At 38.7% G+C, this 24,264-nt stretch overlaps 3 protein-coding genes across 3 annotated transcripts; 1 reads left to right on the top strand and 2 right to left on the bottom strand.

Moving 5' to 3' along the window:
* Positions 1-3,407: 3,407 nt before the first annotated feature.
* On the bottom strand, positions 3,408-7,107 carry LOC128710542 (probable ATP-dependent RNA helicase CG8611). The gene is made up of 5 exons (XM_053805574.1): positions 7,063-7,107; positions 5,292-6,994; positions 5,038-5,204; positions 3,667-3,901; positions 3,408-3,567 (listed from the first exon to the last, which is right to left on the bottom strand). Exons 1-5 carry the CDS (start codon positions 7,105-7,107, stop codon positions 3,408-3,410), a joined length of 2,310 nt encoding a protein of 769 aa, XP_053661549.1.
* A 935-nt stretch (positions 7,108-8,042) lies between these two features.
* On the top strand, positions 8,043-11,275 carry LOC128710526 (uncharacterized Golgi apparatus membrane protein-like protein CG5021). Its single transcript, XM_053805573.1, has 4 exons — positions 8,043-8,054; positions 8,140-8,216; positions 8,282-8,642; positions 11,054-11,275. Exons 1-4 carry the CDS (start codon positions 8,043-8,045, stop codon positions 11,273-11,275), a joined length of 672 nt encoding a protein of 223 aa, XP_053661548.1.
* Positions 11,276-16,979: 5,704 nt separating this feature from the next.
* LOC128709375 (glutamate receptor ionotropic, NMDA 2B) lies at positions 16,980-21,799 on the bottom strand. Its single transcript, XM_053804376.1, has 4 exons — positions 21,295-21,799; positions 20,887-21,119; positions 20,702-20,821; positions 16,980-19,418 (listed from the first exon to the last, which is right to left on the bottom strand). The coding sequence occupies exons 1-4, from the start codon at positions 21,797-21,799 to the stop codon at positions 16,980-16,982; spliced, it is 3,297 nt and encodes a 1,098-aa protein (XP_053660351.1).
* Between the last annotated feature and the right edge of the window lie 2,465 nt (positions 21,800-24,264).

The raw sequence follows: 24,264 nt of genomic DNA, 5'->3' as shown, positions 1-24,264 counted from the left end.
TCAATACAGGAAGCTGAGCACTTGTTGTTTGTATTGGCGGTGCGGTTGTTTGCATTGCCTTTCATTGATCATCCAGTTACACCAAGAGGTCTGCTTAGGCCAACACTTCTTACTTTCTCCAATCCGCTATGGAACAGTTGCGTGCGCACTGGCACTATGTTTGTTTTCGCCTAAGAGCCATAAATTTCGTTCTAAACGGAATTGCTAGGATGTCGGTGTGAGAGTGTAAATACAACAGTGACAAAAAAGCCCGTTATCTTGTATTTCCTTTGTACGCTTCGTCAACAGGCATGGCTTATGTGAAGTTTCAAGAGGATACCATGTGGTATTACAATTGCATGAGGCCGTTGCTTCTTACACCCGATCAAATAACAACGTAACATCAAAGCCATGATTGGTTGTTCTTTTGAAAAAATTCTATTACTGCATTTCACATCTAATCATGTTTCGTTTGCTGCAAAACCGACTGTATGGGGAAATTGGTCGATGGGAACCGTGGGTCATATGTTCAGATTTACCGAAGTCTGACCACTCAGACACCAACCATCACCTGTGTGATGATAACCGATATCGTTTCAACAGCAAATTTAGCAATGTTTCACATAATACAGTACAATTAACGTAAAATACCAGTCTCATGTCTATCATGCAACACAACAGGAACACTTTGCAGAGATATTAATAAAAAAAAAACAATATGTTGCTTGTGCTCATGGCTATATCGTATTTCTGTTCCGGCAGTCTTGTATTTATTCAATGTATCCGGTATTTTTCGCTGGCATGCCAAGAGTAGAGTACAAAAAACGATGCAAAACCTACAAATTCGCCGTAAGCTACAGCTCCAACGTACGATATGTGTGTCAGTATATGAAAAATAAGGCTCCTCCGTGTCAACTCCATTTGCGTTGCACTCTTCATCATGTGGTGCGATTCTGATGGAAGCTAAAGCGTTCATGCCGAAGTGTAACGAGCTGTTCCTATCTATCATTGCGTATCAGGTTTATTTGATGGATCTTTTACGATCCCGCATTATTTGTCGGCGGCAATGCGTTTGCAACTGTATCACGAACTGATTGATGTTTGCGAAAAGTGATCGGCTATTCTATGCATCATTGACACAATGCAGCAGATTCATTTCCGCCGAGCTCTGCAGAATGGTAGCGGCTGCAATTAGATGCAACAGATGTTGTGACGCTGAGAGATGCGACTGAAAAAGCATAGTGTTTTCTTTGGGGTTTGTTGATCATGCTGGAGTTCCTAGACATGTTGACTGCGGTTCTTAGCTCGAGACTACATTGCATCGACAAACGGGCATATGGGAGTTTTCTTTTCAGTTGTGAGACCAGCCATGAGCATCGCAACGTGAAGTTTTATTTGAGCGGTTGATGGGTTACATATGAGTTCCCGTATACATAAATAAGACTTTCTTCGGTCAAACAGTACAAGTAAAATCCTACATGAGCAATAGAAAAGCAATTCGTTAAGTAAAAAATACAAGACAGACAAAGCCGTGGACGTGGCAGGCAAGCGTTCCGGAGATGATCTCTCGTCATAAATAGTTAAAAACAAACAGGAAAGTGTCAATAACGTCTGCTCAACGGACGCTGTTGATTTGTAACACTATCCTAAATAAGGGGCCTTTTTACTGTTCGGAAAAGGGAAAGTTTCCAAACGTGTGTGAATTGTATCCTAGCTAAAGTAACTAATTGTTACAATCATCAACATGATCATGACGTGTTCATTCTTTGTGTGTTTTACTAGTCACTACTTCAACATCGACAGGTAACCGGAGATTAAACGTTCAGGCGAACCATCATACATAGGCACGATGATGATTTATGATGATTGGATGATGAAAGGATGATTTATTGAAACAAGGTTAATTTAGTAATCAGTGAATCTCGTTGGACCTCATGTAGGCATCAGGAACGTTGTGACTTATTGCATCATGATCAAGGTTTTTTTGTCGTTCGCATTCGCTGAACAGAAGAGTCAACTTTTGATCGGTTTATTGAAGTATTTTCAAACAGCCGCTAATTACTTCCTGGCCCAGTTCGTCTGACGTTGAGTGCACTTTTTGAGAAAAAATTAAATGAATTAATTTCATGATGGATTACAATACAATAATTACAATACAACAAGCAAGAAACTCGTGAGTTATTATGGATTGTAACTATCAATTAAATCAATTACCAAAGCAATTCAAAGATATTTGGACATGTACCCAAATATATAGACAGCGTTCGAAATAAAGCGATACGCAATTCGTTTTGTTCATCGTATGGGCGACGTGCCCGCCACTGAATATGGTTTCGTGTGGCCAATACGATTGCACTTTGCTCAAGTGGCCACCTTTACCTTTACCTTTAATGTTTTACCATTTATAGACTCTGTAAAGCATTCTAGTCTTCAGACATTTCATTTTTCAGAATTTTAAGCGTATCAGATGATGTCATGTAAATGTCCCTTGCCTGCATTTGACCAAAACGTCCTACGGGTAATTAAAAACTTCGACCACGCCGGTAACCTCTACCAAACTACCAGGGATGTAAACCCGATAGTGCTCCGCATAATCTAGGACCGCCGTAATGACATTAGCTTGTGCTCGGTTTTTTTGTGGTGACCTTGCACATCAAACGCATATCGAACTGATTCACACGCGGCATGGAATAAACAATTAGCCTACCCTACCAAGATGATGGATAAGCACGCGCTCTGTGTGTGCCGTTGTCATTCGGCTCACTCACACAAATTTACACCGCTCCCGACGGAGACAGTTTATCGTCCAGTGTCACTTTTCTTTTAAGCAGGGGTGGGTCTTCGGGCGTTCCGGATTCTTTTTAACGGCCTGTTTAATTTCCCTATCAGAGTCAGAGAGCTTTAGCTCTACCACTAGAATCTCGATCGATGAATGAATCGATGAATGCCCACACACGCTCAACTAATAACTAACTTCGATCGATACGAAAGCGTTACTGCTCTAAGCTCGCTTATGACAATTCGCGACCTTAACAACACTCGTCTACCGAACGTATATCGGAGACAGACAGGGACACCGCTTGACACGCCACACGCCTCAGCCACAACGATGAAACACGATAAGGACGCAATCGTACTTTGGGGTACTGACCACTGACTACCGAATGCAAAAACCGTAAGTATTTTTCCAAACGAAATACTTTTGTATATTTTTTTTTTGTTTAATAAATAAAAACTGCTTAAACATAAAAATATATTGAAATAGTAGTTTCTAAAAGACATTTGAAGAAGCATTATTTTTATATAAAATGTAAATCACGCTTAAATACAATTAAAAAAAAACTGATTCTAGATGGATCAGCTATTCAAAATGATTTTATTTTAATTTACTAAATGTATACACCAATGCAGCAATAGCTTTACCTTTTCTATACTTTTTTCATTTTTTTACGAGCAGGACCAATACCACTATCAAACTCAGATGTGTTAAGAACTCGCGAACGTTTCGAAAAATCTATCATAGTTTTGAAATTCGACGGTGCTAAATTCTTTCGCCCATGTTTCAAGGACCGTAAATCATCTTTTTTCCTGCAAAATAAATAATACATTGTTTATTATTGAATGGAATCTTTACATTGTATTAATAGATTCATTTACTTAATCAAAATGAACATAAGTCTTACGTACCTTGCCAATGACCCGTTCGTAGTTAAGGTGTTAAGACGATTGTTGCGACGCTGCATTCCGACTTTTCGAGCTCCAACTTCTTTTTTATCGCCATTATCGAATTGTAACAAATGTTTTGGAGCGTCACGTAGGCCCAAACTCTTCGCATAGTGACCAATATGTACAGCTTTTATATAAAAAATGTTTCTCAACTCTTTAGGAAAGTTTGAGTAGTATCGTACCCACGAAAGGAATGCTGTAGATAACAGATATAAAAATATGGTAAAGTTACTATTATATTACGCGCGATTGAATGTATAACGCTTAAAAATACTAATTAACACAACATCAAAGACGTGATTTAAACGAACTATTTGATTTAAACTTTGTATTTAAACAAATGATTGCAAAGTAATGAAGTACCGGGCAATGCTATTTTTATATGACTTAAAATTTTATCTCAAAAAGCTTATAAGCTCCTAGAACATGGCTGACATAAGAGGTTTACTAGTCTTAATTTTACCATGCATCTGCAACTGGTTTTCGCCACATGGGCGCGATCCAGTACGGATCCTGTGGTATAAAAAATCGCACATAAATCCGTAAAAACTACACTTCATACAGTATTTTAATGTGAACTATATTTGGGACAACGTCAATGTGAGGCACAATATAATTGCATCAGTTTTCTGCATACTATTGGAACTTTGATGTTCTGTTTTATATATTTGAATACAATATGTTCACAATTAAAGAGAAGTATGTTAGCTCAATAATACTTAAAAAAGGTAAGTGATTAAAGCTGTCTAGTTTAATTGATGTGAATGCTAGGTTGTTTTCAGCAAATGAATAAGGATTGCAAATCATAAACTTTATAACACAAAAATTAAGTCAAAGTCACCTCCACTATGACTTTGAGATACTTCTTCTTCTTCTTTTGGCGTAACGACTTATTAGATCATGTTTGGCATATCTGGCTTAGTAGACTTATTTTAACCACGTAGCCGGATATTCAGTCTTTGCTGGGGATTTGCTACGGGGATGGAATGGGATTTTGGACCGGTGCTATCGAGACTGGCGCCGCTATCAATAAACCTTCGGGAGTCTCCGGACAGATTTTTGGAGGTACTATGTTTTATATTATTATAACGTTCTTGTTTTGCTTCATTTTAATATTTCTATGCGAATGTAATATGAACCATTCCTTTCATTACGATTTTTTTGCTTGTTTTACGAACTACGAAGCCATATTGTAGATTCCATAAACCAAAGTTAATGTAAACTTAACTGTTTCTATAAGTTTTCACATAGAAAAAGTAGCATAAATTACTTGAACTTATATTAAACATATTACATATTATATTATATTAAACAAACTTCTATTAAACATACCTTTTTTTGCACAGTCAAACAATTCATCTTCTTTATGTATTAACTGCTCGTAACGATGCTGGAGTTCGATTGCCCACTGTTCTTTTAATTTAGAATTGCATTTTTTATCTCTGTTCAGCAATTGACCAAAATGTCGTAATTGACCTTTAGCATCCTTCTCCTGAATTCTGAAAAGTAAAAATTTTATAAATAATTTTAATTTCAAATTAAATATTTGAAAATAGGCAATTCATAGCAATAAAAAAAACCCTTACCTGATTTGTTTATTTGCTAAGTACTTGATGAAATCCATTTCAGATGGTTCGATAAAGAGGACAGCTCTACCAGATTCACCTGCTCGTGCTGTCCGTCCCACACGGTGTACATAGTCAGCCAGTATCTGTGGCGCATGATACTGCACAACTAGATCGACTAAAGGTATGTCGATACCACGAGCTGCCACATCCGTACAAATTAGAACAGCTGCGGTTGATTTCCGGAAGGATAGGAAAACTGAACTTCGTTCAATCTGTGTCATACGACCATGAAGTTTGTAAAATTTCAATCCAGGCAACAATACACTCTTATCGAAATCATCTTTGTTATCATCAGTGATGAATGTATCTTGTTCATCATCATCATTGTCATTTTCATTATTTGTGCCAAACTTTTGCAAAGTGAGTACCTCGATCATTACATTGTAATGGAAATCAACCAGATCTTGAGTTGCCATGAAAATAAGAAGTTTAGAAGGTTTCTTACGCTGCTCGGTTACAATTAATGCACTTAAGGTTGCGAGCCGCAATTTCGGTGGAGTTATTAAGTACTGTTGCTTCACTGTATCCGGGATGGAAACGCATTCTTCAACGTTAAGAAGCTGATCGGTGCATTTCGAGAAGGCACTAGTGCTGGAAAGAGCCTCGTTCTGAAAAACCTCACACGTTTCGATAAACTCTGGATCGTTCAGTGTTAAACCTGCTAGCTCCTTTACCGACGCGGTTAATGTAGCAGATAACAGTACAGTTTGTATCTTATTTTGTTCGTTTTCATTCCCATCTTGACCGTTATGGATCGCGTCGATTATTTCCTTTACATCTTTTTCATATCCTAACTCAAGCAATCGATCAGCTTCATCTAGCACAAGCCACCGTACAGAACCGAGCTTAACAGATTCTGTGTTGCGAATGTGATCGCAGAAGCGCCCAGGTGTAGCAACGAGTATATTTAAACCAGCGCGAAGTCTGGCCTTCTCCGTTTTACGTTTCTCACCTCCGGTCAAGTAACCAGGAACGATCCAAGTAAACGGTTTCAATAGTTTTTGTAGTAACTCATACGTTTGCACAGCAAGCTCACGCGTTGGTACAATTATTACAGCTTTTATACCGTCGGTGCGATAAATTTGTGGTCTCACCTCGTGTAAACTTTCAACCAACGGCAAAGCATAAGCGAGAGTCTTTCCAGAACCAGTCTGGGCGCGAATAAGCGCATCACTTCCCTTAAGCAATACAGGTATAGCCTTCGATTGAACCATGGTAAGCAGTTGAAAATTTAACAGATCGGCGATATTTTTCTTAGAGTGTGGGTGAATAGTTAATTCCGCAAATGTCTGTTGGCTGAACAACTTTTCTTGTACCGGACGTATTTGCGGAAGTTGTATCTTGGCTGGAATGATTTTTGGGATCCCGTTTTTATCTTCTCTAGGCACATAGTTACTGGACTCGTTCTTTGTTGAATGTTGCTTCTTTTTTTCGTTTACTGAATCATTGACCGTTTTGTCGTTTGAAGCCTGACATGTTGATTGATGATTGTCTCGTGGTTGTGTTTTCTCAAGCTTTGAACGAGTCGCGCCTTGAATTTCATTTGTAGTATTACTTCGTTTTCGAGCAACAACAACTTTAGCAGGTTGCGTTTTAGTGAATTTTATAGAAACTTCTTTTTTGGCACCTGTTGTGATCCCCTGCACTTGGCGGGATATAACCTAGAAATACCAAAAATCGGTCATTAATTGCTTTTTAAGAAACGCCTTGCATCAAAGATTTTTTTCACCTGCGGTGTATCATCGACAATAAAATTACTCAACATTAGATCCATCTTCTTCACTAAATAAATTGAGAAAATCAAATTGTAAATCTGTAGTTCAACTACACTTTTTTAACACGCGGTTCGTGGATCAAGACTTTCAATCCAAAACAAATAAATGACAGACTCTCCTATCTGTACCCAATAAGCATAATTTGACATCAATCCCAAGATATGTACATTCTCAATGTAAAAATTCTGCCCCTAAACCCTTGTGCCTGAAGGCCTCAAAATATTTATGGTCCCACAAAAAGGCTACCTACACAAAAAAAACTCAACAATAACTAACAGGAGAAATTGGAAATATCATAATGTAATGGTATGGTGGCGCATGGCCTTAATTTAAGTTTGTTTAATTTTGCATAGTTTAGCAAAATAACTCAGTAATTTGCATTCGGAAATTTCAACCACCAAACCCCAAAAACTCATTCGGATTTTTGTGAAACATATTGACATGCCGCACGATTGCATCGCACAAGCTGAGACCATTATGGCGCACCGCATGTGAATCGCATGCGGTAAAATCGCGTGCGGCAGAGCACTAACCTTAAACGTAAAACGATAAGAACAACCATTTGGCGTCCCGACAATTCCATTAATTCCAAATTCCAAATTTCATGATGGAATCAAGCGAAATATGCACTTCAGTTGTATGCCTTCGACATCAATTTGCAAATTGATGTTGGGTGCCCATCGGACTGGCGTCGGGCGCTCTTTCATGTGACGTTTGCAGATTGGGTATATACAACACATGGTCAAGGTATAGCTTGATCAAACTGTCAAATGTACGGTGCTGTCGACGAAGCTTCTGCATTGTGCTTACAAAAACGTTCTGTGTATTTACAGTTGTAATACCATTTAAGTCCAATCGTTCATCCATATTGAGCAGTGGTAGAGTCATCGCGTTATAATAAATCAGACATTCATCAATTCTCAATCAATCATTAATGGCTGCTACGGTAAACCTTCTCGCTTATTACTTTTTTCGGTATTGCATTGACAATCTTTTATTGTTTGTTGACAATAAGTTAATGTTTTTCACAGGCTCCTTTGTTGGAAGAAACTGTTCCATTCGATGAAGATGATATCAATTATGAAGGCAGGATAGCACATGGACTAGTGTAAGCAAAAACAAATTTAATATGTTAATGGTTTTGAATCTGAAACGTTTTGCTCTTTTTCGCAGCCATCCCTATGTGACATTTTTACACATCGCATTCCGGGCGTCTGCAATAGTAACATATTTATTTTGTGGATGGCTTAGTGATAGTTTTATAACATGCTTTGTATTCGTGGTTCTACTATTATCGGCCGATTTCTGGACAGTAAAGAATATTACCGGCCGCCTATTAGTTGGACTACGTTGGTGGAACTACGTGGATGACAATGGAGTTTCGCACTGGATATTTGAGTCAAAAGATGCGACTCATTCGATGAAAATTAATAGCTTGGAGAAACGTGTGTTCTGGATTGCGCTCATGGCTTGTCCAGTCATATGGGCGTTTTTCTTCATTGTTGCTTTGTTTGGTCTCAAATTCAAGTGGTTGGTACGTATATTTCAATTATTTTTCATAGTTTTATATCATTGAAGTTTCCCTTATTAGTCTGCAAGAGCTATTTATTTACTCAGTTGTTTGTAAGTAAGTACTTACTACTAGAGTAAGTAAGCTAAAGTAAATTACTGTAAGAAAAACCTAACCTAAACATAAGCTTAACGTAAGGAACTTACGTGAGAACAGAAATAAGATAATGATAGATGGTAGTGGGATCGCATACGAAGGGATCGAACATAAACATAATCCTTCAAGGAACTCGAACCCCAGCAGTCTCAAATCAGTCGATATACGGTGGTAGGATAGACGAACTGTTGCATAGCAGCTTGCGTAATACAAATTTGTATTTTTATAACTGTTTATTGTCTGCTTCGTTCTACACAATATAACTTAAGTTAACTTAATTTAATCGCTTTAATTAGAAGATGGAAGGAATAAGGAATAAGAAGAGGAAAGGATGAGGAACGAAGCCGATTCCGGAAAAAGTCTAAGGAGATACCGAAGTCGAAGTAGAAATCAATTTCTAGTATTTAATGTATTAATTACTGACTATTTCAGTAACCTGCATTTGAACAGTTAAACAATGTTAAAACTTTTTTAAATTAGATAATTTCTTAAAATGGTAACAACAGTGATAGCGTCGCGGGCCACATTGAAGGCTCTCGAAGGCCGCATGCGGGTCGTAGTTTGGAGACCTCTAGCAGGATCGAAAAAAGGAAATAACATAACATTTTTTTTTATTCAATAAGAACGGCCATATTGCAGTATTGCTTACAACTAACGGAGAAGCTTAATCTAAGATACAATTCACAAACGTTTAAAGACATTTCCTTCTCCAAACCGTGAAAGGTCACCTTATCCCGGGTGTACTCGGCCATAACATAACATTTATTAGGTGACAAAAGAAGAAAATTAGACAAACATCAATTAGAAAAGACATTCAGAATGTTTTGGTGGGAGATACAGCCATGATGAGATTTAACAGGAAGGAAAATTTTAATATCTTCCGCATAGAAAAATAATGTGTCAGAGGGAAGGGTAGAAGTAACATCATTGACAAATAGTACAAATATAGTGAACAATCTCTGGATCCGATCGACACGATCGCTATGTTCTCTGGATGAAGGTGTTCAGAGATCCTAGCAATACTCAAGTAGTGGCCCGAAAACAGAACAAAACAGGATAAAACAAATGACGTAACACGTACCAGTAAACCAAAAGTCCTCAATGCTTAACTAACAATATAGTCTATGTTATAGGAGAAGATTAAGCCAGACCCCAGGATTCTTAATCACACTGACCCTATTGACAGCAACATGGTCAATGGTACAGGTAGGAAATGGGAGTACGGGAACGGGTAAAAGATAGAATATTACACTAATCAGTTCAAATAGATAGGGAATTAGGAGAACACCGATATGAATATATTGGTATATTGATATATTTTATTCAATACAAACAACGTCAATTTGAGAAATGGATATAGGTTTGGGCGACATATGGCTGACAAGGCATAACCTTTATATAAGGACTAAATTATATTTCCACCTAACTTTTTTACGTATTTAAATGGAATTTTTGCGGAATCGGAAGTCTTGAAATCGAATTTTGAAACAGAATCCTAAGCAGTACATTAAGTATTTGGTGTTCTGTAAACGATTTGGAGCGTGCCTATGATAATTGATTTGTTTAGTGCATGGCAAAATAAGGTATGTTCCCTAGTTTAGTTACCATAGTTTATTTTTCCATTCTCGTATTAACTGTGTTAATGCGATTTAGTTATTAGAATTTGTCGATCCTCAAGCTCGTGGGTATGATGACCCTCAATAGCTTAAGTCGTTGTTTATCTATCTTGTACTTTCCTGCCTGCATTTACTCGATAATTTGGCTTATTTGTAGCAACAATTTTTAAAAGTGTATTTTTATGTACCTTATTACAAAAAATCAATATGTATGCCTCTTCGAGACCACTTCGTTCGCGTAGCTTTCTCAGGGCCGTGAAAAAAAGCCTCAGGGAAATAGAGGCACATTACACGAATTTAATGAACCGATACTAGGAATATCACGCCAATGGGTTTCAAATGGGTTTACTATTTTAAATTTCATCTCAAAACGGATGCGTTTAAATGAAATTTACTGTTATTTTTTAGCTTTGGAGACTCCAAACCATTCGACAGTGATAGAGATAAAGCCCGGGCGTTTTTCATTCAGGAGTTAATTAATTTAGTTTAAGCATATGCTAAATTTGTCTTATCCTTTTGAATTGTGCTAAATTTATTGTCAAATATGTTTAGACTGAATTTCGACAAGTAGTTTTTAAACTAGAAATTTAAAAATCAAAAATCAATCAAAATCAAATCAAATTAAAATAACTATTTGGTATTTCCCATACATTCCCGTTACAGCTTCTGGTTCTTATAGCGCTTGTGCTGAATGGAGCAAATCTTTACGGATACATCAAGTGCAACTTTGGATCTACAGCTAACATTAGCACCAGTACAAAAGACTTCGTTAAAAGTCAAGTTTTAAAAAATGCAGTGAATTTCATGGCTTCTACAAACAAGAACGATGCTGGTGCCAACAACCTAAATAAACAAACTAATTTCAAACCAACCAACACTGTATAAGTAACAAGACACTTAGTGTAGTCTACGTGTTTCAGTTAAATCGGACAGTTACAGTAAAATCAGTTAACAGTTACAGTGAAGTCGAACAGAATGGAATAGACCTTTCAATCTTACCACTGCAAATTACCATTGAGTACACGTTCTTAGTTTGCCAAGCCGTTGCTAAATAAAAATAAAGAGATACTGCAAATTTCCAATATATTCCAATAAAGCCAATAACTATAACACAATGAGTAGTTACTTCCTAAAAAACATTCCAAAAACAAAAATGAGAATTACCTGTACGATGTGATGATGTGCATCTAACGACGTGCATCAAAACGACATTTTTCAGCATTCCGGCATTTTATTCGTGATTCTTCGATCAATTCAGGCGAAAAGCAAACTATTCACTAAGAACTATCTGTTATAATGTTAAAATTAAATTAAAACATTTAAAAATTAAAGTTGTGTTAAATTTTAAAGCCTTAGTAATAGTGAGACATCGTTTCAAAAAATAACAACCATTGGTATAACAGTTTTATTCCACATATCAACAATTATCATTACATGTAATAGGACTTAATCTAAATAAAATCCCAAACCATCCCGGTTTTTAACTCTACAAAAGATAACCATGTATTGCTAACACTAACCCACACAACTTTTGAGCCTTAAAATTAAAAACTTTCAAACCAGCATTGCTTTTTAATTGCGCGTGTAAAACAAATGCAGTACAACAACTTAGCTCCGTAAACATTTGACCAAAATGCTCGGTTGACTCTCAAATACGGAAAATGCTGCTTCCGCGAACAGAATTTTATCAGAAAGACGAGAGCTACGCTGTAACAGATCGCTCCAAACAATATTCCATGATATAACTTCACTGGCTTGATTTTATGGATAACTACACTTTTTCTTATAATATTCAGATATCTTGAAGAAATTATGCGTTGAGGAATAGGCCGGATACATCCGGATATTCGCTTTTCTATTCCTAATTACAAACATTTATATATTCACTTACGTGACTAATCTTTTTCAACGTTACGTTTGCTCCAAAAACTTGAGTTATTATGATCAAATCAATGAGCTGCAATCAAAACCTTTGGTTAATACTGATTTTTTACGAACACTTACCACCACTGCCCGCTTTATGTGCTCACTGAAATAATTGGGTTGGTGTAGGTGGTAGCGTTAATGATCTCTAACATATGACGGGACTAGTACCAAATCTTTCTTGAGCCGTTCCCTTGCACGGAGGCCTGACTATCCTAGGATTGGAGGACTAACTTGTAAGTCGAAGAGGTCGGGGAAGTCATGGATGCTTAAGCAATACCCCTTGAGATTGAACTGTCATAAGCAAAGAAAAAGAAATCATTGGACACTTGTGCGTATGGTCAGTAATGAGTGCAGACACCTTTGGCACATCGTTTACCGTCTATGAACCCATGTTATGAATAGCATTACATTAAATCAGACTTTAAGGGTTTACGATAATGCTGTTGTAGGAGTTCCATTGTACAGTAAATATGGGTTTATAATTTTTGTTTGTTTGAGCCGTCGAACTGTTTTGCACTACAAGTAAAATATTGATGAGCATCGCATGTGCATGTGCATCATGTATATCGTAACAATGAACTAAACTTGTGAGAAATGGGACTTTGTATTAATGAGCAAATCATGAGCAAATTCGTTTTTGAGACAGTTGATTGACATCTCTCTGTTATGTTTCTCTGTTGATGGAGACCTTTAATTTGCAAATTTTGTTTTGATTTCATTTCGCATATTCGCTTCACCAATTTCGGTTCCATTTTTTATGTTATGTGTCAATAAAGCAAATACTATCTGTTTTCAAGGCAGTTATGTAGATTTGTTATCGTTCTTAAAATATGTTGAAATATTTTCTAAGGTTTTGTTTAAGATATTACGGTACCGTAAGTTATAGTTCAGTTTTAGGTGTATACAATTTGTAGTTATTACATGTGCTTGATATTTTACGCCAACAGCATATTTATATATAAGATTTTGTTTAATAGTGTTATTTTTACTGTTCGAGGTTAATTATTGGTTTTTTAATTCTTTTTTATGTATGTGTTTTTTTATAAATTACTTCATTTTAAAACAAATACTTAAAATTTTAAAAGAATTCCTTCGTTACATTTGTGGTTGTTTATGTGTTCATGTTATGGTTTCACACTTATGTTTTCGTATTGAAACAAGCAATATATTACAAATTCACCGTATCTTACGTTACCACACTTCCTTTTATCTTTACCCACTTACTTTTGCTACAATTAGGCCATTGCTTATTATACTTCGTAATTCATTTAAGAATATAAATTTTCCACACTATTCGCTTACAACACTATTGTTTGAAATCTTTCATTGACCAGTTCCTTGGTTTGCTTTAAGTCGTTCTTTTGAATACTTTGTTTTTGTTTTATGTTTATTGTTGTGGAATGTATGACACGATTGTTTTTGATAATAATATTTTTTCTTAAAGGATTGATGGCATCAAGACGACAATTATTTGGCATAATGTTTATTTTGTTAACGAACATTATCAGTCCGGACGCGCATGTTTGACTTTAAATGGGAAGTAATAAAAACATTCAATCATACTTTAAAGGGAATGAAATATTAGTAAACAACCGTGGTTATTCAAACATTGCATAATAATAACATCGTGTGATGCGTACTTATTTCAAACGTATTTCAACGCATACATAAACTTCTCTTTCTACATCTTTTTAGGAAGGAAGATCCAGGCATTTCATGCAATAAAAAAATGCCGAGGACACTCACTATCATCATGCAAATCATTATATGCAATATTTTAACCGTAAATTCAACCCTTTTCCTCAGTTCTTGGATTATATTATAACCTTCTTGTTTTTTAACAATTTCAACTAAAGCAGTGATACCTTCTTAAGAAACGTGATAATTCGCGATTGTTAATTGGCACGATTGTGTAAAGCTTACTCAATAGTTATATGTCATGTACGATATAATGGAAGTTTCATCGAAAACAAACTAGTTCTGAATTTCATTCGTAACATGCAAACTAAGAAAATAAATAACACGTAATATAAATGACGTATCGCACGATATGCGACATGCGCTGACATTCGTGCTTTGCTAATGTCTCTGGAACGCATTTTGACCGCCTAACTCGGGAGGAGATTGTACTAAACTTTTTATACACTGTACATTCCCGGTCATAAGCATCAATTGACGAGACAATACGTCTCATCTTTTAGCTCATCCTATTTCAACTTTTCTGAACAATTATATATGTTCAAGAACTGTATACAACAGTACATAACTATACGATCACTGTTTTTAGAATTTCCTTCTTCATAATAACTTAAATAAAAGTTATTGATAAGTTTATGAATGCTCTACGAGGAGCTAAAAAAATAAAAATATGGGTTTTCGTTAACTTTTCATATTTATACGTATGCTATTATTTTGTTTTTAGTTTCGCCATCTCATAAATTGCTCTGTGTAAGAGCGCCCATGAGTCGTTGGACATCATCAGTTTACAGCACTCTCGAGCAGGTGATAGCAATCTTCGGATTGCAAATTTACGTCGCAAATCCAAGAATGCCGGTGGCACCATCAACTCTGCAGAAAAACTGTTTAGAAAGAGTATTATCTCTTGCGTTGAATTAGGATCGCCAGACTCCCCTGTGTGCTGGTCATGTCATTAAAGTGACACTCTACGAAAGTTAAGTCTGTTCATGACGACCACATTAACGGAGGAGGTGTGGTAGACCCAACATAAGATGAAATAATAGCGTTGATGCGTTCAACATGTAGCATCTGTGCCAATAAGCATGCAACAAATAGCGTGTAACTAACGAAAAATCGTGTTTAAACTTCATTCCAAAATATATGTTGTTTTAAACCACCACGAGTATTGTAAAAATTCAAGATTCTTCGTAAAAGTAGTGAGCCTTTTGGTCTAGTATTTTTTTACCGCTTCTAGTACGTGGGGTACGCTTCGACCCGTCCCTGTCGTGAGGCGCCACTGAACTGTGAGACGCATAGGAAGGCTTCTGTATTGAGTTTTCGTCATGGTGCAATGGAGGCGCCCGGCAACACCGCGTTTTATGTGACTTACTTATCCGGCGCGACAACCGCTTCGCGGTCTTAGCCTGCTGCAGGTAGAGGACTCCAACCACTCACGGTCGAGCGCCTTAGTCAATCCATTATACCGGCCATTCTGGCGGGTGCATCAACGCCATGACTTTATCTCAATTTGAGCCTACCACGCCTCCTCTGTCCATGTGGAAGATCTAAAAGGACTTTACGGGCTGGGTCGTCTGGTGTCATTCTCATGACGTGACCAACCCACCGGAGCCTGGCGAGTCTAATCCGCTGTACGACAGTAAGTTCGCCGTACAGCTCATAGAGTTCGTCTCTGTAGCGGCTCCTCCATTGTCCTTCCATACATACGGGGCCAAAGATTCTCATGTTTCATGTTCATGTTTCTCTCGAACGCGGCTAAGAGGGTTTCGTCAGTTTTAAACAAAGTCCATGCCTAAGAGGCGTATGTGAGTACTGCAGTTATTTAGGTTCCTTATAGTCCCAGCTTCGATAGTCGCGACAGGTGTTTTGAGTGGAGAAGTTTCCTCAGACTGTAGTATGAACGGTTGGCAGCCAGCACCCTAGCGCGTATTTCAACATCAATGTTAATGTCGGTGCTGACTTTTGATCTAAAATAGGTGAAATTTATTTAGGTTCCTTATAGTTCCAGCTTCGATAGTCGCGACAGGTGTTTGGATTGGAGAAGTTTCCTCAGACTGTAGTATGAACGGTTGGCAGCCAGTACCCTAGCGCGTATTTCAACATCAATGTTAATGTCGGTGCTGACTTTTGATCTAAAATAGGTGAAATTTTGGACGACTTGGAAAGAGCGTTCACCTATTTGTACGTCACTCCTGCGTAAGTTAGGATTTGTAGGCAGGGCCGCTGATGGAGCCACCATCAACTTGGTTTTTGTCTCCCGAAGTTGTTGTTTTTTGTACCCGAAGTTTCCACCTCCGAGTCGCAATGATCGACTGCATGTCCCGTATTCACCTAGGCTTCGTTCCACATCCCCCTACTTGTTTTTGCCAGGACTTCTTTATGGTACCCCGATTGAAAAGAACATTACACGGGAACTGCAAAACATAGGGACTCGATCGAGAACATCCAAAAGAATGTTAATACAGCTGTTAAGGACATTCCAACACCTTCACGGCTAGGAAGACTCGTCTCCTGAATGTATTGATGTAAGAGGTGTCTGTTTTGGAGATTATTAAGGTTTCCGATCCAATTAACAAAACTGTTAAATTTTTTCTAAAAGACTCATTATGTGGTAATGAAATCCCTATATGTGTGTTACTTTTTATGGCTTTAACTGCAAACAAGCATTTATCAGAGCTTTTTGTGTCAAATTTTGTGTATTTTGGGAAATTGGGAATTGTTTGAATCGTACATTTAGGATTAAAACTTCTATTACCCTGGTAAACTGACGACATAGAAAAAAGTCAATGCAAATCAATTATAACAAAAAATGAAAAATATTGTTGTTCAGTCAGCTGAAGAAATTAAAAAGTGCAAAAAATATAAAATTCATATAGGAAGCTGCATCTTGATAGTTTAGATTTCAAACTTAAACCATCATCAAATAGCTATTTTAGTTTCAAACAGACCTGAATTATTTTTATGTGGTTTACAGTACCGTTTCCATTTCGGCAATCTCCGTCTTATATGACCAGCGATAAAGATCTTGTGCACTTCCGCCCAGGCTCAAATTGCCAAACAGATGCGATTGTTGACACACATCAATAATTTGACCACGCGTGCTTGCCGATCCCGTGATGCCAATTATATCGCTGGTAGAGCCCAGTTTAAGCTGCGGTGGTTTTATGCCATGTGCCTGCATGGTCTTTTCAAGATGCTGGTTGCGCAACCGACTCATATCGAGCTCATGCTTTACCTTCCATAGATGTGTATCGCAAATAGGGTCATTGCATCTATGGCGACGTAGTATTTCTGTGGCTTCATACACAGCTCCGCGAAACGTCAGCGATTTGCCCATACTAAGAGATATGAGTGCACAACAACCTCCACGATCTTTCTTTGCCAATCGTTTGCGAAAGTATTTGAAATAAAGATGCTCCAGTAGAAGCAGCAATGCAGCAAGCAATATACCAGCCATCAGTAACAAAAAGGCAGATAAAAACTGCTCTAGTGCCAGCGGATCTGAAGATTTGTGCTCTTGCTTCCCTGGCCTACAGGTGCCAGTCATCCAGAAGCGACGAAGTCGTTCGAGATCGCCGTTTGCTCGGAACTCTAAAAGCCGCTTGTTGAACATGCCCACATATTTGGAGTTACGACTAAATGCCAAACCGTAACCGGTCATGGCATACCATTGGCCAACCGTGAGTAACCTACAATCTTCGTCTTGCTGCACGAGGTAATCTAGGACTGTTCCATCGTAAATAAATGCATCAAGATGGCCGCTGAGTACAGCCGTTACACCGTCTGCCACACTCGAGCGGTTGTATTGTTTCATGTAGTAATGCATTTCCTTAAAATATTTCGATATTGTCGAGTCAGTGTGACTCCATGGAATAGTACCGAATTTAATTGTTGGTTTATGCGAAAACGGATGTGAGAGACGCGAGTCGTCCAGACCCGTGAATTCGTGGAACTCCTCTCGCGTTATCATGAACGCAGCCAAGTTTGCAGTATAGATAGCGAGAAACACAACAGCAAACATAGCCCATACGTTGGTCATGAAGCGTGACGTGAAACCGCGCGGTGAATCCACATGTACCGCAGCCTGGAAAAGCACGGCCCAAACTAACCAGTACGTACGGAACAAAGAAAACCGGTACGGCGTCGATTGACCGTTTTGTAAAACTGTTTTCATATCGTACCCGCTGGGTGACAACCATTCGAAGAGAAATATCATGAAAGTAGCAGCCTGAATGGCAAATATTCCCACTAACATCCATGAAGCTGTATCGAACGGTTCGAGAAAAGCGGTGGGTGATATTATACCAGTTCGTTTCGCCACCACAATAGCAATTCCTGTTTCCATAAAAGGTTCACTAAAATCGACGACCGCTTCGCGTTCAGCATTTATCATTAACGAAGTCAGTACCATATCCGTTTTACGATTGACTAACTCGTGAATCAACCCATTCCATTTGCCGTTTTCCAACGTACCCCATTTGCCATCCTCCACACGCACTAGCTCATAGGTGAACCCTAGCTCTTCGGCAAATTTCTCCAACAGGTCTATACAAAAGCCGCTACAACACTGGTAAAAAGATCCGTTCTTGTGTGCCTGACCCATATCGATATCCGTCATCTCATGATCTGCAGCCACTCTGCATAGGACCCCCCGATCCATCAGGCACTTACCGCTAACAGGATCCGCTGGCGATAGATTGATGTACGGCGCTTCTTCCAAAAACGTTATTTTCAGATGAAACTTTTCTGGCACGCCTTGCGGTGGTGTATGCGAATTTCCCGGCCATGCGATGTCACGAATGTCTAGTTTTTGCTGTTGCCATGATTTCCATACGCCGATTTCCTCCCACACCAGACCTTTACTGTTGACGCTCGGTCGCAAGTTCATTATTTTCAACTCGGCCGATTTTAAGTCACCATCGGCGGTGAATTCGATATTCGGCTTATTTGATTCACTTTCAAGCGAAACGTTACGTAGATATTTGAAGAATACCTCACCGCTGTCCCACCGGCCTCGGCCTTGATCTTCACAGGAAAGCTGATGAGTGTCCAATCGTCGTCCAGTATTTTTGACGTCATTCAAGTAGTACTCCACACCGTAAGCATACACACGAATAGCAGTCGCTATTTCATTGACCAGCGCTCCAGAAGAAGTGTCAAAGTGTACGCCTAACATACCCACGGGGAACTGCGGATGCGTTTGGGTATTTTCGATCACGCTTTGCGTGACGACCCATACATAGTTTTCACCAGTTATCTGTAACTCCTCTGCAGCATGTAGAATTTCAATTGCTTCGCTTTTAGTGCAGTAAAGCAACATGACGCGTGCCTCACTGTTTACCAACTCCAGCAGATCGCTTGGTCGTGTGACGATGATCGAATTGAGAATTGTAAATTTAAAATGATCCTTTCGAATGAGAAAATTAAAATAACACATAGTCAGCACAAGCTATTGTTAGCTGGAATCATGTAAAGTAAATTATTGATCAAAAAAATTGATTGACGAATTGATCAAAAAAATAGATTCTTCTTTAATTAGGTAAGCAGTATTGACTTGAGATAGATTCAAAGTAAGGCTTCTTCTTCTTTATCGGCACAAAAACCTTAAGTGGTCTAGGCCTGCCAGTTCTGGCTTTCTGTGACTTAATTTACACGTAGCTGGATAGTAAGTCCTGCGTACGGTGGATTGGTCCGGATGAGATTTTGTCCGGTCCGTTCGTGTGAAGACCGGTGCCGCTACCATCCAGCCACCGGCCCGCCCCAATGTAAGGCTTACTAAAATTTAACTTATGTATTACTTATGTTATGTATTAACGGTTCTGCTACTAACCGATCGATGATAGTCAAAATCGTAATACTACATGAAGATTCTATTGCATGTAAAAAAGCTGTTGATTTGAAACTTTTAAAAGCATCCCTTTGCTTTTAGAAATACCTTCTAGAGTTTTACAACTATAATAGTCATCCGGTGGTGTATTTAATAGCGGTTCACACGACACTGTTGGTCCAAAATTCAATTTAAACCAATCCCCTGCACGCAAGACTCACTATTCAGCTAAAGGTAAATAAAGTGGGGGGAAAAAATGGGAAAAAAATGGCCAGAAATGGGAAGCCTTATACAGACCTCTAGAGGATTTTGGGCCAGTAAAAAAGAAAGAAGAATAGTCAACCGACCGTTAAAAAATAAACTTATCCCTAACAGAAACAGGCCCTTTTTCAACGTCTAATTCTCATCCGTTATTCAGATATCAAAACATAGATTACTTTCGTCGTCGATCGTGACCTTCTACCCTACTGATATAGGGTTATTCTTAAAAGTCTGACTCTAATCTGTTCGTCTACAAGGACTGGCTCTGCAGAAATCAACCACATTCGTTATCGATCACATGAAGAAGACTTCCTTCCTACGTAAATAGATGCATTCCTGAGAGTCTGACTTTCCCACGATTCTACGCCGGACTCCAGCACGGTCTGTAGATAAGTTGTGGCACAACCTCTCATGCCACTGGTAGGAAGTGAGCCCACAAGGTACCAACAGTAATAAAAAAATATATTTGTATTGTGATCGATAACAAACCACAAAATTTTATATCTTTCGTTCCAAATAATTTCTAAAAGTATGCAATACGCCCTGGCAGTTCTTCATAAACATAATAAATAAATATTGAAAGTAATAAAAAATGTGCTCACCATTGCAGCTACTTGTTCACGAACAGCTTGAACGAAATCATCATGACCAGCAATCTGTGACGTTACAACCGAAAATTGATGCCATTTGTAACGTTCTAATATACTTAACATTGCAGCACTCTAGAAAAGAAAAGGCAATTTAGTAAATGTTTATACAATATTATATAAAAAAGAGGTATGTTTACTTGATGCTCTATACTAGGAGCAAGTTGTAGCTGTAGTGCTGACTGTGAAGCACGACGCTCAAGTCCAGAATTATCAGCATTCCATGAAATTACAGGGATGCCTAGATACCCAGCCAGTTGTAAGAAATATTGAGCAGAAGCTGTACTCCGTCCATACGACTCATAATTCATCATGTAAAGGATGGCAGTTACATTGGCATGTAGAAACTCTTTGCATAGAGTATTAAGAATAGCTATAACGAACAAAACGAACGGTATAAAAATTGGAAATCCCATGACCTATTCGAAACATTGTAATTATATCCTGGCAAAGATGTAATCTCTTGACAGTTAAACTTTCAATGTTAATTTAAATTGAATTTATACAGTATAGAAGAAATAGAAACATTTTGATAGAATCGGAATTACCTGTTGGACTAGGAGTTAAGGACATCATGTCGAAATGTATATTAGATGTTTGGAATTCATGGTCCTTGAGAAAGGTCAGCTTCGAACCACGTCCCTTTTGCAGACCTTGCACAGCTGAATTTATTGATCGAAGGTATTCTCTTCTTCCGAAGTTTGTATGAGGTACCAGCAGCCCAATATTTAGTTGATGTTCGGCGGAGTTGCGTATTCCAGGACCATTCCCCGATAATCTACTTGAAGTGCCACCACTGACACCACTAGATGTACCACTGTTAATGCTAATTCTGCTATTGGTACCACTTCCACCAACACCTGCGGAGCCTGCATTTGCGCTCCCTGCCGATCCACTGTTTGTGCTGGTTGGATTGGTTTGCGAATTTCCAACACTAATACCACTGCCACTTCGCCCACTGTTTGCCTTGTAGCTCTTCGATGCTACCAAAGCAATATTGCAAAGGAATAGGAGACATATTATGGCGATAATACGGACAGTCAGTATGAACATGTTTGCAGCACCCTGTGTAAAAGAAAGAAATATTTGAACATACATAAATTTTACATAATTACACAAATACAACTTTAGCGAAGAAATCTATGGCAAACTCGAACTCCTAAAAGACGTAACAATTTTCAAGTGCATAGTCTATTTTTAAGCACCTACTATGTCATTTATGCTTATACCGACATGTGTTAGCATGTAGTATTATTATTTATAAAATTTTTATTATCATTATAATTTTTATTTTCGTCTTCCAAAATACAATGACTTAACTAATACCTAATTGCCAATGACTTGAAATCTTTGTAGTTAATTTTTTTTACCTTATGTTAAACAACCAAATGGTTTTAGACGAAGTATATTATATCATTTTCAGATATGAAGTTCATCAAAAACTATTCTGAATGCTCAATTTTTAGATCCAGTTACATGGATATCGTGGCAGCATGGCGGTTCGCTCAGGGCCCCCCACAAGAGTAGATTCGATTCCATCCATCATATGCTTCTGACCGTCGCCATCTTAAAGATGTTTGTTCAGCAAACAGCTAAACAAACTTTGATTTCGCCTTCTTCACACCTTGGCGGGTGCGTCTCTACCAACACAACGTTCCACAAGTTGTACAATGCTCTTTCGGAATTTATTGCTTACGTTTGTCATCCGCAGATACGATTGTACCAATGCAGTGTAACTGCCCAATTGTATGGAGATCGTCGTCAACTGACAAATTTTCTATTTCCTAGAGCACCTATAATTTAGCTACTTCCCAGGCCCTATGGTTGAACCGAGGGACTTCTAGCAGTTAAGAAACTTGAACCTTGGTCAGACGTTAGCGAAAGACTATTCGAACCTGGCCGTTCGCGATTCGACGACAACGGCATACAATTCAATCACATGACATGCCATTCGACGGTAACATCGCGTGATTCGATCGTAGTAGCATGAGATTCGACGGGAACGGCATACGATTCGAACGTAGGTGGTAACAGGTGTAATGATTGAGGAATCAGTTCGAGTGAGTTTTGCAAGGGAATTAGTACGAAACTATGAAATAATATGCAAGATCTATCAAAATGGACACTACCTCTATAAATATATTATTAGGGACGAGTCTTCCAAGCCCCGAAGGCCTTCTCGTGCCCTCGTAAGCACCAGTTGGGTTGTCCTTAAGGTCAGGAATGACGTTCTTTTAAAATCGAGTACCAATGCCTCTCTACTAGCGCTCTTTTCAACAGTTAAAATTAAAACAAAAATCTGAAAAGGGTCAAGTTCTGTGGAGAGAAAGAGGCTTTGGGACCATGCTAAGATAACTTGCTAGGTTGATCACGAAGAAAGCGACTGGGCGCCTCCATCGCGTCATGTGGAAAACTCAAAACAGAGGCTCACCGATTGTATTCCCCTCCTCATACTCCCTTTGTTTTTCTTTGTTTCGGAACAGGGATTCGAAGAAATGATTTCGAGGATGAAACGTATTGCTCGGATTGATTCCTCCATTTTCGATAGCGCTTTTTTCCTCATTAGTACAGTGTCGAAAACGTGTATAGTTTTGAGTGATTAGCTCATTTGGAATTCCAGCCGAACTTAAAGGGTCAATTATTGATTGTCAATTACCAACGTCACATGCCAGCTGACATACACAAAAACATATGCTCCCTGACTCCTCTTCAATGTAGCGCTAGAGAGGGCCATTCGCGACTCGGAGGTGGAAACTTCGAATACCATGTTCTATAAGTGAATCCAGATCCTGACATACGCTGATGACATAGACATCGTTGGTTTGAGGTTCTCTTACGCAGCAGATGCTTAAGAAAGGATTGGAAACCTCGGGTTGGAAATTAACGAGGCAAAAACCAAGTTGATGGTGACACCCTCAACCCTCAGCACCTCTATCAAATGCTAACATACGCAGGGGTGCCGTACACATAGATGGGCGCACTTTCGAATTCGTCCAAAATTTCAACTATCTTAGGTCAAAAGCCACCACCCTCAATAACATTTGATGTTGAGACGCACTAGGGAGGTTCTGGCTGCCAACCGTTTGAGTCTTAGTAAACTTCTCCACTCAAAACACCTGTCTCGAAGAACGAAGCTGGGACTTGATAGAACCTACATAGTTCTAATACTCGCATACGCCTCTGAGACATGGACTTTGTTCAAAACTGACGAAACCCTCTTAGCCGCGTTCGAGAGCTCAGCTCAGCTCAGCTCAGCTCAGCTGGTTGAGAAGAAGATGCTCAGCTGGGATAACGATGGGCTGGTCACGTCATGAGAATGACACCGCACGACCCAAGTCCTTTTAGATCGGCCACATGAACAGAGGAGGCGTGCTAGGCCCAAAATTGGAAAGAGATTTGGTGCATTCGCCAGAAAGATCGGGTTATTAGATTGGCACTCGACGCTCGACGTTCAACCGTGAGCGGTTTAGAGGTATCCTCAGACAACCCGAGACAGCGAAGCTGTGATGACGTGAAGT

This window comes from Anopheles marshallii, chromosome X (genome assembly GCF_943734725.1).
Source record: "Anopheles marshallii chromosome X, idAnoMarsDA_429_01, whole genome shotgun sequence".
NCBI classification, from domain to species: Eukaryota; Metazoa; Arthropoda; class Insecta; order Diptera; family Culicidae; genus Anopheles; species Anopheles marshallii.
The sequence above is the reverse complement of the archived record's forward strand: the minus strand, read 5'-3'. Positions and strand labels throughout refer to the sequence as shown.